Source organism: Amblyomma americanum, chromosome 6 (genome assembly GCF_052857255.1).
Source record: "Amblyomma americanum isolate KBUSLIRL-KWMA chromosome 6, ASM5285725v1, whole genome shotgun sequence".
Taxonomy (NCBI): Eukaryota; Metazoa; Arthropoda; class Arachnida; order Ixodida; family Ixodidae; genus Amblyomma; species Amblyomma americanum.
In genome coordinates this window covers 74,703,555-74,720,196 of record NC_135502.1, presented here as the reverse complement: position 1 = coordinate 74,720,196, position 16,642 = coordinate 74,703,555, and the positions used below count along the sequence as shown (strand labels likewise).

Sequence of the window (16,642 nt, the reverse complement as noted above, 5' to 3'; positions counted from 1 at the left end):
CACATCAGCTCTTCTGTTTTACAAGTGGCAACAATTGTGACATTGAAAGCAATCATATAAAGCACCGCTGTCTAACCATGGTGTTGCTTCACTCCGCTACCCTGCCTGTCTACTCTTTCGTGCTGTCCCATCAATTAACTTCCTGTAACTTCTGCTATGTGTATTAAAATGAATTTTATAGGTTAGTCATGCATGTCTACGCCATCTCATGAACTCTAACACTGTCCGGTTTTGTTGGATTAGCTGCAGATTTCACTTACTGAAAGTCTATATTTCCACAGTCCTGACGTGGTACGGAGTAGCACGGAACAAAATAGAGGACCCTGAAGTTGAGTCAATAGGTTTGAACAACGCTAAAGTTTCTCTACGTCCCACGTCCCTCTCGTCAAACTCTGGCGGTGTTGGAGACGTAGAAATACTTTAACGCTATGAGGCAGCACGTTTAAGCTCTGAGGAAACGCAAGGTTCCTTGCACCGGAAATGCAAGTTCTCGTCATAGTTTGCATCAACAGCTGTTTATGGGGCTTTCTTCAACGTTAATGCCTTCGTAGTCCCTAAACGTCCACGCTCTATCATTGGTGCACTCGATTAGAATGTTATTCAAATGGAATGTGTATTGAAGACTGTAAAGAATGTGGCCTACGTGGTCGCGCGGTTCGGTTATTTTGACGCCGTCCACTTCGACATTGGTGTGTGTATCCTCGCATTGGTGAGAGGGGCTCTCAAACAATGGTCGAAACAATGCTGAGGATGTATATAAAAGGGAACTAACAAGGCTGCGTTAGCATTATCATTTGTGGCCATATTAAACTCGGATCGTGACGTAAAGGTTTTCTTGAGGACCGCAGTCAGCAATGCAACAGAGAAGACTACCGACAAGTACATTGGGCAAATAGTGCTGAATTGCTGCGTGTCTTATTTTTAACTTAAGTCTGTGCCTCGACTGTTTTACTCTCTTTAAGTAATGGAATGTGGCGAACTTTACTAGAGTACCGCGCGCTTCAAGGGCGCACAAGTTGTTTTGCGTGGAAGAGACGTCTCTGAGCCGTACTGGAAGAAGGCGTCAGGAGGACGTCGACAGTCAAGACCTTGACTACGTTTCTATGGACCATATCTTGACTGTCGATGTCCTCCTGGCGTTACAGTTATTTTCTCGGTTCACCCTACTTCTTTCTCATTAATCAGCCCCCTCATCGATATAGGAACTGATAAGTGGCATCGTTTTCTGGCTATCAGTCTCCGGATCGCGCTGAGCTCGAGCCGAAGACTCATATCCAAAAAACGATACTATTTATCGAGCTCGGATTCGAGCTCAGCGCGAGACAATCCGCGGGTGTTTGACCTCCATGCACGGGGACAAGCCAAGGTAGATCTCGCAAAAGCTGCGAGCAGGGCACTCTTCCCGCCTTCCCCTCACGTCGGTGTTTTCCCGGAAGGGGCTCATACATGTTTAAAAAACGCAGCGCCACTTTGAGACAGAGGCGAAGAAAAGACGGACACCACAGCGCTGTGGTGTCCGTCTTTTCTTCGTCCCTGTCTCAAAGTTGCGCTGTGTTTTTTAGCTGTCATGTATTACCAACTAGCCCGACCAGCCACGCTTGCAACATACACGCTTCCGGCCTTGCGGTTGCTCCTTCCTCAAGTATTGCGGTGGAGCACGCCTTCGCCTCGGCAGGAGCGTCGGCTTGCTCATCGCCGTTGTTCGTGTAACCATAGGCTTCCAAAATTTGACATACTAGTGCTTTTGCCATGGGTGTGCGGGAGATTCTTAAAATTTTGAAAGATGATCATTGTATTTACCCGTAAGAGAGAGCTAGCATCTGATATTTCATACGTTATACTTTAGGATGCTCAACATGTTTAGATGCGTAATGTTACGGGTACGAGGGTTCGATCACTGGCAGGCCTACCGCTGCGCTTCAAAGGCCGGTGCAGAATTTCCGCCAGCACAAGTGTTGGTGATAACTTGCCTGAAATACAAACAGAACGAGGTTAGAGATAACGAGACTGTTTACTAGCCGGACTGTGAAGGCACCGAGCGAATACACATCTCATCTGGCCGTTGCGTCGCCTTGCGCCCCTGGTGCGAGCGACGTCGACCTGGTGAGTGACGGCGCGCCGCGCACAGCCGGGCGTGAAGAAGACAATCAGTGAGATTTTTGAGAGCGCTGGGAGTGTTCCACTACGTCATAAAATAATCGTGTGCATTTGTTATTGCGGATTCTTCGTGCTTGTCAGTGGTTTCGTCTCGACGAGCGGACAAGCTGCCGGATGTTGCACACGTCTTTGGTTGCAGCGTGCAAACTGCAAAATTACTCCTGGCTCTGCGCTGGGCGTTTGCCAATAGTCTTTTCTAAACTACCCTAACAACGTCGATGTTGATCCGGAAGCGGATCGTTCACGCATCTGGCTTTCCGGTCGTTCCTTTGTGCATTGCGGTGGAGCACATCTTCACCTCGGCAGGCTCACCGGCCTGTTTATCGCCGCTGTACCAGCGTAGGTATTAAATAGATTCCACGTGCCTTTACCCATGGCTGTGAGATAGACTCTGAAAAGTTAGATGATTGATGAACTATTTGTTTTGTTTGCCGGTAAATAGGAGCTATAGCTTCTTACGGATTGTTCTGCACGATGCGATGCGTATTGTGCCGATTCCCAGAACATATACCCACGATTCAGAGGTGGGTGTAGAAGCGCAGACAGCGCAAATTCTGTACAGTGATAACCGACTGCTTAAATTATGAGCAGACCTAAGTGACAGATTACGGAAGTGTTTACTAAGTGCGAAGTGAAGGCACCCAGCGAATGCGTATCTCTGCTGGGTCGCGTCGCCTGCCGCCGTGGTTTCCAAGCAGCCTGGTGGGAGTGGCAGCAGCGCTCGCGGCGTGCAGCCGGGTGCAAATACGCCGATGTCTGTCATCTCATCTGAGGTAGGGTGTAGATGTAAGAATGGGCGAACTTCTCTTAGCAGCTCCTCGAAAGTCGCGAAGGCTGAGCCCCATGTTACACCCATAGCATGCAGAACGACGGGCATAGGTTGGACGTGACTTTAGCCACGGGCCTAAAGCGGCATATCCACCGTATTTTAATCGCAATCAACTATCAACGTCGGACGTATCTTTAGAGTCTAGACACTTTGTATAAAAAATGGCGCATGCTCCAAGCTTTGGTTGAAACAATGACCGTTAGCCCAAGCCAGGAGGCGCATGTTTCGCTTAAGCTGCCCTGATCAATTGGGTGCACTAATGAAAATTATCGGGGGAGCTTAAGGAACTTATGTGCGAGTAATGCAAAAGCATTACTCTGGAAAGATGTTGGGAAGGCGGGGGGGGGGGGGCAGCCCCCCCCCCCCCCCCCTGTTGCGGGGTCCCTGCTGCACAGGACTTTGACAACTCAATTATGCCTACGCCGGGGGAATTCCTGAACCTGGGGAATGTACAGTCATGGACAAAAGTTCTCGAGATGCTTATTCACGAGAAAAAAAAAGTATTTCTGCGTGGTCCGGCAAATCAGGTAACTTAAAAGCATATAAAATAAGTAAGACATGCGTGTTCCATCCGCTAGAGCAAATACGAGCTAATTGGGCGAGCGAGGCGAACTATTATATATATATATATATATATATATATATATATATATATATATATATATATATATATATATATATATATATATATATATATATATATATATATATATATATATATATATATATATATATATATATATATATATATATATATATTAATTTCTAGTGCCAATCAATTGGTTTCAAAGAAAATTACTTATAAAGCAGCAGAGTAATTGTCTATATATATATATATATATATATATATATATATATATATATATATATATATATATATATATATATATATGTGTGCTGCCCGTGACTGTAATTCGACACTAGTGTAATATATCCTAACGTTGCTTACAGCGAAGGCTCTGTTATTAATTCTCAGGGACGCGAGTCTTATGTGCGCACCCTGTGAAAATCCTGCGTGCGTACAGGCCCGTAGCCAGGATTTTTCTTTTTCGAGGGTTGCCCACGGTATTTTCTTGCATCAGTTTTGTGCGAGCGCATTTCACTCTATCATCTTTATCATAATCCTGTGAGCCAGCTAAGTATAGGCTACCAGACTAACATCTGCAGAATCACTGAACTGCCTCCTTCTCCTATAACTAATTCATTCATAACGGTTGGTGTTTTCGATGGCTGCAAAATGTTTTCCGCAACGCTTTTCCATACGAATAGAGGATGGATATTAATCGCTGAACCGATAACTTACAACATACTATTTTTTGTGTGTACTTTCAACGATGAGCATTTGTTAACGTGTTTTCAGGGCGCGTACAGTTAAAAGTGCTACGAAGATTTTTGCTGACATTTAAGCTTCCGAAAACGGTTTGGCACCCAACTGACAGTTTTTGAACCTTCCGGGCGCCCCTTTCGAAATGAATGAATGAATGAATGAATGAATGAATGAATGAATGAATGAATGAATGAATGAATGAAACTTGGAATGTAAGGCGATTGAACAGTTTGAAAGAAAGTACCATTTATATTGAAAATTTATTCGTAGAAAAATGATCTTTCATCAAGACTTATAGTCTCCTTTGACTGATTCCCTTCACTGCCCGGTTCCTCTTCGCTTCTGTAAGCAGTGGTAGGCCAGATACATTCTATTTCGTCAAACATCTCGGTCTTTTTTCCTCTCAGGATTCCTGTCGGGCCCGAAATTCTAGAATGAATTAAACCCCCACTGCTGAGTTCGTGAAGAAGTAAAATTTTACGTACCGTTGAACAACCAAGCCCATGACGAAGCAAAATCTTTCACGACCTTAAAGGTTAGCGAGGAAACTAATCGCAGAACCAACTTTTCCACTGGAAGTCACCACGAAGCCTCAAAAACACTCCACAGCAACTTATCTCAACATGTCGGAAGAGTAGTAAAGTCCAGCGCTGCCAACCCGTTTAAAAGCGAGGATCTTTGCAGAGAGGGGCGCTCGGGCACTTGACTCCCGCTTCCGCGCTTGTCGCAACAGTTGCTCCGCAAGCCTCTGCAGCTCTTGCTCTCCAAGGCGTGATCTACGGTCAGACAAATGCGGAGGCCCGAGGGCATCGCTTCGCTGCTGCTGGTGGCATGGGTGGCGGTGGCGTGTGCTGTGGCACTGCCCACGTGCCGCTACCCGCGCCACTTCACGGACCACGACTACACGTGCTTCGGCTTCAGCAACGCCTCCGAGCTGGAGGAGGAGATCCAGCTGCTGCGCGCCGGTGCGCCCATCCGGCTCACGCTCAAGGACAGTCGCCTGGAGCACCTGCCCTCGAGCGCCTTCGCGCACCTTACCGTGTCCGTGCTGGAGCTAAGCAACGTCACGGTGGACACCTTCACGCTGGCCGAGCAGCACCCCTTCCAGGTAGCACGAGCAGGCTCACTTTATTCAGGGTTCACGCGATTTTTGCTTGCTTTTTGGTACTTTTTGCTTTTTAATGCGTTTGCATTAGAAGCCTCATCAAAAAGGAAAGTTGGGGGGTAGGGGTGACTTCTTGGCCTTACGGGGCTGGGATCTAGGGGCTCTGCACATGTGGCGAGAGCTCCTTGTCACCGGGGGTATCTGTTGCTAAACCGTCGTCGTCGCTTGAGATGACCGGGTTGTTGCGACGCGCGTCTTTTCTTTCCATCTTTCCTCTCTTATAATCTCTTTCAACCCTCTATATACTGTCAGCACATGAAAGCGATTGTGGCTCAGCTTGAGCCAGTGGGCAGGCCCGTGCACTTTCCCTTCCATTCTTCCTTCAGTCGCAACAACAACAAGGTGGCGTAGGGAGTTGTGCGGTCTAAACTAGCCACCTGCCACCACCTGCCGCGGCTGGTCCATTGAAGAGCCACCTGACATCGTTGGTACGTGGCAATGTGGAGAGAGAAAGAAATATCTCTATCCACTTGTAGAGGAGAGGAAGCAGATGCCGCAAGATGGCTACCACGGGAATAACAAAACAAAAATATTCTGTAAAATTGATAATGACTAATAAAGTATATTATACGTATGAGAATAATATTTAAGAAAATATTAAGAGTAGATAGCATGTACAAGAGAAATAATTTAAAGCAAGCAGAAACAATAATGCTAACGCACTGTTATCGCGTAATGTCAATTAAGCATGCCCGTAATTTTTTAAATGCAGAAGCGCATTTAGGGCTTGAACGCCAGGTTTTTCCATTCCCATTTCGCGTCCACCCTTCGCGGCAACAGTTTCGCGTTAACACCGCAGAGCTCACTTGGACATTAATACAGGTGCAAGTTAGCAGGAATAACACTAAGGGACACCCATGTGCTTATTGCATTGCAGCATCATTTTCAGGGTAACCGACGCTGTGCACATGGTCAGCGGCACTGCGAAGGCGGGGAGATTTCGGCTGCACCACCAAAATTCTTTTTTTTTTTTGCTGGATCCATGATTGCATCAGAAAGGGGAAGACCAGCCTACTATATAGTGGCACGGCGGGTGGATACGTGTTACTGATACTCCAGGACGGCTGGAACTTTCTCTGTGCAAATCAACGAAGAGATTAAAGGCCGAAACACAAGGCAGCGTTTCTTCGGCGTCGCGTCAGGGTCTAGCGTCTCATCTACCGGCGCCGTCGCTCGGCCCCCACAGGAGAAGGCGATTAAACCAGTTCTTAAAAGTCAAAAAGGTATTTGGAGCTCTCAGACCCCCCCACCAGCATTGACAAGGAATCTGAGACACTCCGTGCTAGAATGAAGTGACTGTCTGAATCCAAAGCAAGCAACCATTTTTTATTGTTCCTCTTAGTGGTGGTTGGAGCATTTCTTCTCTATCATTTCGAAAATTTTGCTGGGATTTTTAGTAGGAATCATTAACATATCTTCTAAAACCCGAGACGGAGAAAAATACAAAGTTGGCAGCAATACACAAAGAGGGGAAGAAAAAGTGAAACACGTGCCCTCGCCCCACGAGGCAGCTCGGCTGCAAGTGTACAGAGCAACGACAAGCACACTGGCAAAGAGTGAGGATCGTTTGTTTCAGGTCTGTGACCCAAACTGAGCAGGCAACGACTTTTAAAAATGACTTCTTCCCTTTTATATAACACTTTGTGTAAAACAGGCCGTCAGCCGCTTTCTCTCACTCTTCCTCTTTATTTCCCTCTCCACCTGTGCTCGCAGCTTTGCGCGCAAGGTGAAAGTTAAGCAGGCTTCAATTGCATTTTGAGATGTCCGATGACCAAACCGAGTGCAAACTACAGCCATCTTAGAGTTTGCACAGTTAGATAAATTAGGAAGAAAACCAAGCGAAAAAATACCACAGAAAAACTAAATGGGAGGGCAAGTTTACTCCAAATCCCTATGGTCTGCTTCCTTATGTATGGCGCACATGCAACAGTGATCTGTCACTATTTCGCAAAATAACAAAGGCTGTTGCCGCTTCAGTTATGCGTTTTCTCCTTAATGGCACTGCAGCAACGTTGCGAAATGTGCCTTTCTTAGCGACATTCATCGGCAACTGGGGAACTTGTACGGACTTCTATCCGCAGCGCTTCTCTTCAGCCAATGTATCCGTTGTATGTACTCTGCTGCTGCTTCATAAATTCTTTCATTCAACGCAGGCATGTAAGGTTATGCTGATTTGTGAATGGTACTTCCAAGGAGCAAAATGTCTAGAATATGGCACATGGCTGTCATGCGATAGCATAGAAGCCTCGTTAGAACGAAAACCCGGCAGCCGCCTGGCAGGTGGTCAAACCTGCTACCTGCTATGCCTGCCAACCGTCCTCCTCTCTTTCCTCCCCCTCCACTTGTAGGGGAGAGATAGGAGACGGAGGACTTAGACTGACTCAGCTAAAATGAAAATAACTAAGACGGACGCAGCAAAACTAATTTTTTAAAAAAACGAGCAAAACCAGGATAGTATCATATCGGAATAGAAGCAGAATTCGAACAGAATCAAGACTGAAATAGAAGAGTAGAATGCTATCGCATTTACCCCCCCCCCCTTCTTTCAACCCAGTTTATCGCCTCTAATTTTCTATCTGTCTCGTGTTCGCATTACACAGATGTAGATGTGAGTGCGAGAAACAGCTTGTAGTTTATCAGTTCCGTCGCTGAACTGCAATCACTTAGAAAATTTGCTGACGATGAAGCTGTATTCCAGTCGTCCACGAGACATTGAATTCATGACATCAAATTGGCATATTGAGCAACCGATGCGAAATTTCCCGAGGGATGCCAGTCACGGAGCGTCAGAATAGTGTGCACATAGAATGTGCAAGTTCGAGAGAATAGAATTATTGAGAATCTCCGTATGTCTGCTAGGCGTCGCAAGAGAGGTCATTTACTCCATACCAAATGAAGGGTGAAGACAGCTATTTATTCCGGATGTAATTCAGACGGAGCAAATATCAGGCGGGAAGAATGATAGGGACTATTTACTCTGGCTCCTCACCCGAGCTTTCAACGTGGTGGCCACACCTGTGCAGCCGCCTTAACTGACGTACACTCACGCAGGGCTTCGAAGACACGCTCACCGAGATCACCTTCAGCGATGAAAGTACTCTTCCCGAGTCCTGGGCCGTGCTGAAGGAGCTGCACACGCTGCGCGTGCTGGCGATATCGGACATGAGCTCGGTAAACCTCACCAGGGACTTCCACATGCTGCCCAGGAGCCTGCGAGTGATTGGCGTCACCTCGTCGCATGTCGATTACGTCGACGACGACTGGCTCGCCCCGCTCACCAACCTCGAGGTGGTCGCGGTGAGGGATACGACGCTGACCTCCCTCAAGAGGTCCATGCTGCCCCGACCAGCGCCAAACCTATGGCGGCTCATGTTCCAGTGAGTTCAGGCATTGTGATAGTTTCTGCGCCAAGCCCAAAAAATCTGCGCGCCTGCAGAGTAAACCACCAGCACGGACTAATATTATTAGCTATTCACGAACAGAAATTGCGTTAAAAGGCAACCGCATAGGTTTTAGAAATCGACGATATTAAAAGGGTCGAACGTGTCGAACTTACAGGTAAAGCATGCGAAGTATTTGTGGGCTAGCGTTTGAAATAGTGATGTAAATAGTGACGACCTTCAAGCTTCTCCGCAGCGCACAACGCCAAGTTGGGGGACGCATGATGACGTCATCGAAGGTATCGGTACATTTCCAACGCATAAATGCCTGATTGAAGGAAAAAAAAAAAACTCCGCCGAAGGCAAATCCTGCAGAGCGTTGTTTGGCGGCGTCCAACGAGGCATGGCGGGGTGCGGCTGACGACAGCTGTAATTTGAAATCATACCTTCCGTGACGCCGCAGTTAACTTCTCCGCACTTCTCTAATGCTTTGAGAAGAAGCGCACAACTCATTCGTCGATTACGTCACTATTTTAAATGCTAGTGCAAAAACACTTGGCGTGCTTTACCTACAGCCTATACAGATTTGAATCCTTTGAATATCGCGGAATTCTCATTAAGTGGTGCAGTAAATATTTAAACAGTCGTTCCGACGCCGCGGAAGAAACCTGCATGAAATGAGATGAACCTGAAATGTCATGAATAACTTCACGGCATTCACGAAGTCCATGAAGTTCGTTAAGAACTACATTACGTTTTCATCTAAATTGCAACATTTTGGCCTAAAATGACTTTCGACAATTTCATTATCGCGAGACAAAAGCAAAGAAAGTATCTATTATATATTGCTGCCAGGTTTTGTTACGTCGATTACTCAATCAGTTTTATTTCTTTAACGCCACATGTGGATAGTGAACTTCGCTTCACAAAGCAACCTTAAAATTACTAGCTTTTACACGTCACAGCCGAGGTAATGACCACAATATAAGCACGTAAGTGGAGGAGTTCGAATTTATTTCTACAATCCTGGGTTCTTTAAAGCACACCGAAATGTCTATTCTTGCGGCGTAGTTCTCAGCGTGCCCGAATGCCAACCCAGAAAATCCTGTGGCATATACCAGGCGACATTTTTTATTGTTTACAAATTTTTGATTTCAAAAACTGAGATATACGTCTCTGTGGTCTGTGCAGGTGGATTGTACTGTAGGCGAATATTATGCATGGGATAAAGCTCAATTATTTGATGATGAATTGACAAAGTATCTAATGATGAATTGACAAAGTATCTAATCAACTTTTTTGAAGTTTTTCAGTGGCAAGATTATATAGCGAAATTTAAAGCTCCCAGCGCCGAAAGAAAGCCTAGTTTTAAAATTTTCTGAAACGGTAATGTAGCTCCAAATATCGAAGCAAAAAAAAATTTTTTTTTGAAGTTTGTTGAATTAGCTTTTCCGCATTGCGTATTTATAAAATTGCGTCGCTCACATTGTTTATGCATCAGATAAAGACACCGTTTGTGTCTTTGATGCTATAGATGAAATTAACTTGATTTCGGCGAAAATATCAGGCGCAGCGACACCATTTGATAAAAGATGCAACACGAAAAAGCCAACTCAAAGAGCCTTCACATGCATATGTTTGACGTTCGATATTTCGACCCACATTGCGGATTAAGAAAATTTTATAATTGTCCTCACCGCCGATATTGAAGGCCTTCAATTTCGCAATATAACCTTGCCCCTTAAAATCAGAAATAAAAAGGTTGATTAGTCAAGTTAAGTTAATTTATTGTCTAGTATTAGATCTATCACATGATGCCCGCCTTGTACAATTCACCTGCACAGACTGCACTGACGTATTTCTCACAGCTTTTCAAATAAAAATCTGTCGACGTTAAAAAAACCATCCGGTATATAACTGGCAAAACCTCTACCTCACTGGGGTGCCTGGGTTGTCGATCTAATTTCTGTGTTTTGCGTTATGCTCTAAGTTTGTTATTATATTTTTTTTCTGTAAAGCACAGTGCAAACGACTGGCGAAAGTAACTTTAAGGAAAGGAACTGGCGGGGAAAGGGCTCAGGACTAAGATGTCCTAGGTGCCCTGCCTGACCGAGCCGTTCCCTCAGCTGACAGTTCCAGCTACGCACCAACTGACTCAGGCGAAAGCAGGCCGAAAGTAACCCGTACCTGAACCTTATTTCCGCGGCAGACAGTATAAAGAAAAACGCAAAATTTACGAGCCAATTTTTTCGTTAGGTGGAAAACAGTATTTAAACGAGTGTTTTCACTAATGTCGTTAGTGTCAGCAAGGCAAACTATGCTCTGATGGGCGTCTTTGATTCTGGGGTATCGCGATATTTTAACCAGCTGTTTTATTTACCCGTGTATCTTACCTGACCACACGCGTTACTCGTAACTTGGCAAGTGGTGTGACAATTTTATTCGTCCAATAAGCTTAATTTCACACTCGTTCAAGTAAGCTGTGCGGGTGCCATGCAAACACCATATCGCATGCCTTTATTATTATTATTATTATTATTATTATTATTATTATTATTATTATTATTATTATTATTATTATTATTATTATTATTATTATTATTATTATTATTATTATTATTATTATTATAGTCCTATACCTGTTTTCCTTGCATTTACTCTCCTCCTTATCTCCGTCCTAGTTACATTACTGAATGTATGTATTTTCGGGAGACCTCATATATCTCCTGTGGGTCCTGTACTCCACCTCTCAAATTGTGAAAGACGATTTTTGTGCACGTCGTGTTTGCAATGGTGAAAAACAAGCCTGCCTAAAAAGTTGGCTTCACCGTGAACGTAACATAATTGTGGTGAAAACAACGTTACAGTGGCGATCTCTTGTTTTTGTACTGCCGTCCGTGCGATCTACGAATCGAAGCAGGCACGTTTGCGGATGGTGGATGGAGAAGGATGATTATGATAAGGAGGAGGAGGAGGAGGAGGAGGAGGAGGAGGAGGAGGAGGAGGAGGAGGAGGAGGAGGAGGAGGAGGAGGATGATGATTATGATGATTATGATGATGATGATGATGATGATGATGATGATGAGGAGGAGGAGGAGGAGGAGGAGGAGGAGGAGGAGGAGGAGGAGGAGGAGGAGGAGGTGGTAGCACCTTAGTTTGTCAAAGAGTGACAGCATTTCGCCAGACATGCACAGTGCTTTGCCACAACAATCAGTAGCAAGACAACCACATGTGCCTGTCATATGTTTGCCGCCTGAGTGTTATAGCTATGAGGCAATCGGCGAATAACACCGGCCTTTAGGCAACGACCCTGGAGAAGAAAAAGTGATTGGAGATTTGCTGTTCAGTTTCAGGAGCCGTGAATGAACCAGACATGTATTAACTTTTATTTTAGCAACAACAGCCTGATCAGCGTTCCGAAAGACCTTTGCGAAGACATGCCCAAGGTAATCGCCATCGACCTGGGTGACAACTTGATCCGGACACTCGATGAAGAGAGCATCGCTCCAATCTTCAAGCAGCCACTGTATGACCTAATAATTGCAGGTACGCATGAGCAAATATTTTTCAAAAGTCATTTTCATCACTGCAGATTGACTTTAGCGCTATCGTACAAAACACTACTGTACAGACGGCATCGTTGTAGCTGTATAAAAATGCTTTAACGAAATACATTATAAGCTGTTTTCTGGGGTCTGTAACTTAAATATTAGATAGGTTTAACATAGCCTGATACGGGTTCCGCTACCGTGATCTGCTTCCGTGGAAAGCTATCTGCGCATGCGCTGACGGCCCCAAAGGCCGCACACCTACCATTGCGCAAGCGGAGCTGGGTAGCCGCGTAAATGGATCACGATATCAAAACGCGGACCGCGCTATGCTAAATCTCTCTGTTAAAAAAAAATGAAAATGTGTTATCGCATAACGCGCATAGCAGCGAGACATTTGGGCATCGCAGCGCATCTGTCGCTGTAAAGTTATCTTAAACTGAGCGCGGGACAACAAAAAAGCGCGTGTTAATATTGCATTGCATTTCCCGGGGCAGCCTTCAAATCATGGTGGTCGTTAAAGTACAGTGCAACAGCTATTTCTTACCATAAGAGGTACGATACTTAAGTCTCTTGACTGTTTCTTGTGCACGATTCTGTGTATCGTGTAGCTGCCGTCACTTGTGCAAGTGGTATGGAACGCATCAATTTCCACAAAATGCTCGGATAGCTCCTCGTCTCCTATACTCACTTCCCTCACGGTGCGGTTAACGTGCCCATTTAGAGGGAGACAGTCAAAGCGTCTTTCCTTTCTCCATAGTTTCCTCTCTTCTGGTTTAGCGCAGCAGGCCAGATGATCACGGCACAAGCGCACCTCCCTGCATTTCTTTGCAGATAAATTATCTCTCTCCATTTGAACTATCTGGCTGTTGTCGATGGGCGGAAGATAGGAGCGTCCCCTCTGAATCTGGACGGTGGCAGTTGCCGCCATGCTCGGCTTTTTTTCTTTATCTTTATTTAACTGTGTCACAAACAGGTCTTAAAATTCGCCATTTTTGTTTTCCTTCTCAGTCCCAGTCCCTGGTTTTATGTCGCCTCTGTACTTTTAAGACCCCAATCTTGCAATCGCTCTTTTCTAACCTCCATCGCAGATTTATTTACATGACCGTCGTTATCTCTAAACCCTCGGGCCTCAGGGAGAGTGACTGTGCCTGCATCGGCATCCGCATGGATTTCATCACAGTCAAGTATGAGGTGCTAAATTGTTTCTACAGGTTTACCACGCACAGTACATGCGTCATCTTCGTTGAATTTATTTTTGTAGCCGCGCGTTCTAAAACACCCTGATCTAGCCATTTCGACGACCAGCGCCCTCTGGTGCTCTATGCCCAGTATCTTCTGAGTGCTTAATCTATCAATTGTAAACAGTGTCATATGCTTTCTCTCTCTCTCTCTCTCCCTCGTAGGCAACCCCCTACACTGTGACTGCAAGCTGCGATTCCTCCGCGGCCACATCAAGAACTGGCGCCACAACCGCTGCTTCACGCCAGAGACGCTCCGGGGACACCACCTGAACTGGATCACAGACCGCGAACTGGGCTGCCCCAACGCCACCACACCCGCCCACGGGGTCGCCGCCGCTTTACCATGACGAAATATGACCGGCGGTTGCAGAGAAACGTCCCCGGGCGGCGACTCGGTCACTAATTATGCCAAGCAGCGTATGCAAAGAGGAATCTTTGTCGACGACACGACAAAATCAGCTGTCTATCTGCCATACGACGAGAGAAGCGAAATAAAAGGAAGGCACCTGAGAACTTCGTGAAACTGGTTGTTTAAGAGCCATTGCCTGGGTGGAGTCAGTCTGCACCTGAACCAAAGGTTTCGGAATGTTGTGTGTCATATGTGAATGACAGCACGCAACGAAAGGAAACCTGTTGAATGTTAATTGTGCGCTTCGATCATTTTCTTTAATTGTACAGCCGTCCGGCCTTGGCTTCTGTCCTACACCTCAGAATTTTTTTTTCAGTAAAAAATTAATCGCTTTTATGAATTACGGCTACTGACTGCTTCTTCTGGATCACTAGCAATTGTTTATTAGAAATTTAAGGGTACAGGGGCAAGGGATAGGCGCATTGGAACGAGCATTGGAAGCGGAAATAAGTAAGGTGGGCTGGTACCGTATTTACGGGCGTATAGGTCGAGCTGCCTTGTTTATTACTGTTGTCTTCTTTTTTTAAAAAAAATCTCACTCTCCAAACTCGGGGGTCGACCAATACGCGAACCACGTCCAGGACATGACGCAAGCCCGGCTACTAACGCAGAAAAGGAAAGCAGAGAACGATGCTACTGCTGAGAGCGCTTGCCTTGCGGGCGCCTCCGTGTCTTCATAAAGTACGGAAACTGATACCACCTTTGCTGGTGTAACGGTTCACGTGCCCCATCTTTTTCAAGAAAGGCGCGCACAAAAATCTCAGATAACGCCGGTACGAAGAGAAGCACGGAGCCGCCATGCCGCTCCGTCAACGCGCTGACCGCGGCGTAGTACGTCGTCGCAAAAAAAAACTGGTAAGATTTTAGCGCAGTTAAATCAAGTAGATGTGCGAAAGCATGCGTTTAGCCTGGCTGGCTCATGGTTTTGCTTTTATGGGCCGTCGGCACGTCTGACGACGATATTAGACTCCGGTTTAGCTCTAATAGAGGTTAAGCTGATCTGATTTCTGGAGGTCCCACGTCCCAAAACTACGCAGGCTATGAAGGACTCCGTAGTCAAGGGCTCCGGAAATTTCGACCACCTGGCGTTCTTTAACGTGCACTAACATCACACAGTACACGGGCCTCTAGGATTTAGACTCCATCGAAATTCGACCGCCGCGGCCGGGATCGAACCCGCGTCTTTTGGGTCAGCAGCCGAGCGCTGTAACCACTGGGCCACCGCGACGGCTTGTTAAGCTCGTCTGATCTGTTCGCGCCCCAGATGGAAGATGGTGAAGACGACGACGTGCAATGCACAGCGCGAGAGTATGTTGCAGTTTAACACGAGGCGTGATCGGCTGCGGCAATGTCAATGTCATAATGCTTTTGTTCAGAGGCCAGCGAAGCTAATCTGCTCGCGCCGCCGCGGGTTCGAAACTCAGTCGCGGCAATATTTATTTTATTTCTGCATCCTCAAGGTTAGGGACGCCACAAGATTCTTGGTTGGGTTCGACCTCGTCAATAGTGCATTCGTACAAAAGGGCATCCAGTGCCGATGCATGTAAGTTACGGCCCTTCGTTCTTAGAACGAACACTCTACTTCACGACCAAAACTGCAAAAGCCGGGTCATCGCTGAAGCCTTGACCTTGAATAAATAAATAAATAAATAAATAAATAAATAAATAAATAAATAAATAAATAAATAAATAAATAAATAAATAAACAAACATTACCGCGACTGGGACTCAAAGTTGGCGACGGCGCGAACAGATAAGCTTCCACTGCACGAGAGCATTATGCTATCAGCTGATCACGCCTCGTGGCAAACTGCAACACACTCTCGCGCTGTGCATCGCACATAGCAGTCATCAACTTCCATCAAGTCAAGTGTGGAAACACTGTCACCGTATTGTCGCGTTGGGAAGTCTACATACTGATAAAGGCCATTCTTGTTTGTGAAGTTGGTGAATTCAAGATCGAGGGCAGAGTTGCCTGACGTCACAGGCGCATTTTCAATCCATCGGACTTGTGGCATGTTGAAATCACCACCAAGTAAAAGTTGTGTGTTATGTTCGATAGCATGGCCAGTTGCGCAGTGCTACTACTAGGGCTTCGATAAAAACGCCGAACGCCAAGTGTTTGCCACTATGAAGCAAGAGCGTTGACCACACACTTACGCATGCATTATGACTATGGCCTATTGGAGCACTCGCAAGTGTTTTGTCAACAAGTACAAAAAGACACCCCCGCCATGCGTACTGCGGTCTTTTCTGTACACTTCAAAGGAAGGGGGGGGGGGGGGTGATTTCAACGTTACTGACACTGTCGTATAGCTATGATTATGTTCCTATGATTACTTGGGCCTTTGTAGTGTAGATTAAACTGGCAAGTGAATCTGTCTTGTTTTTTACGCTGCGGCAGTTAAGTAACGAAATGTTCACTGTAGCAGTGTGACACCGGCCATATAATTTAGCACGAGAAACTGATTCGCACCGAGTCGACTGAATAATTTAGTTGCCATCATACAGCTATTTGACAGACGGAATGACAGCATCTGAGGCGGCATCATAGATAAAGCATTGACCGCCGGTCAACAGTTT

The 16,642-nt window shown here is 45.9% G+C and overlaps 1 protein-coding gene across 1 annotated transcript; it reads left to right on the top strand.

The window, feature by feature from the left end:
• Nucleotides 1-5,103: 5,103 nt before the first annotated feature.
• Nucleotides 5,104-14,088, top strand: LOC144095330 (uncharacterized). Its single transcript, XM_077629098.1, has 4 exons — nucleotides 5,104-5,421; nucleotides 8,530-8,855; nucleotides 12,253-12,404; nucleotides 13,813-14,088. Exons 1-4 carry the CDS (start codon nucleotides 5,104-5,106, stop codon nucleotides 13,995-13,997), a joined length of 981 nt encoding a protein of 326 aa, XP_077485224.1. The 3' UTR covers nucleotides 13,998-14,088.
• The last annotated feature ends 2,554 nt before the right edge of the window (nucleotides 14,089-16,642 follow it).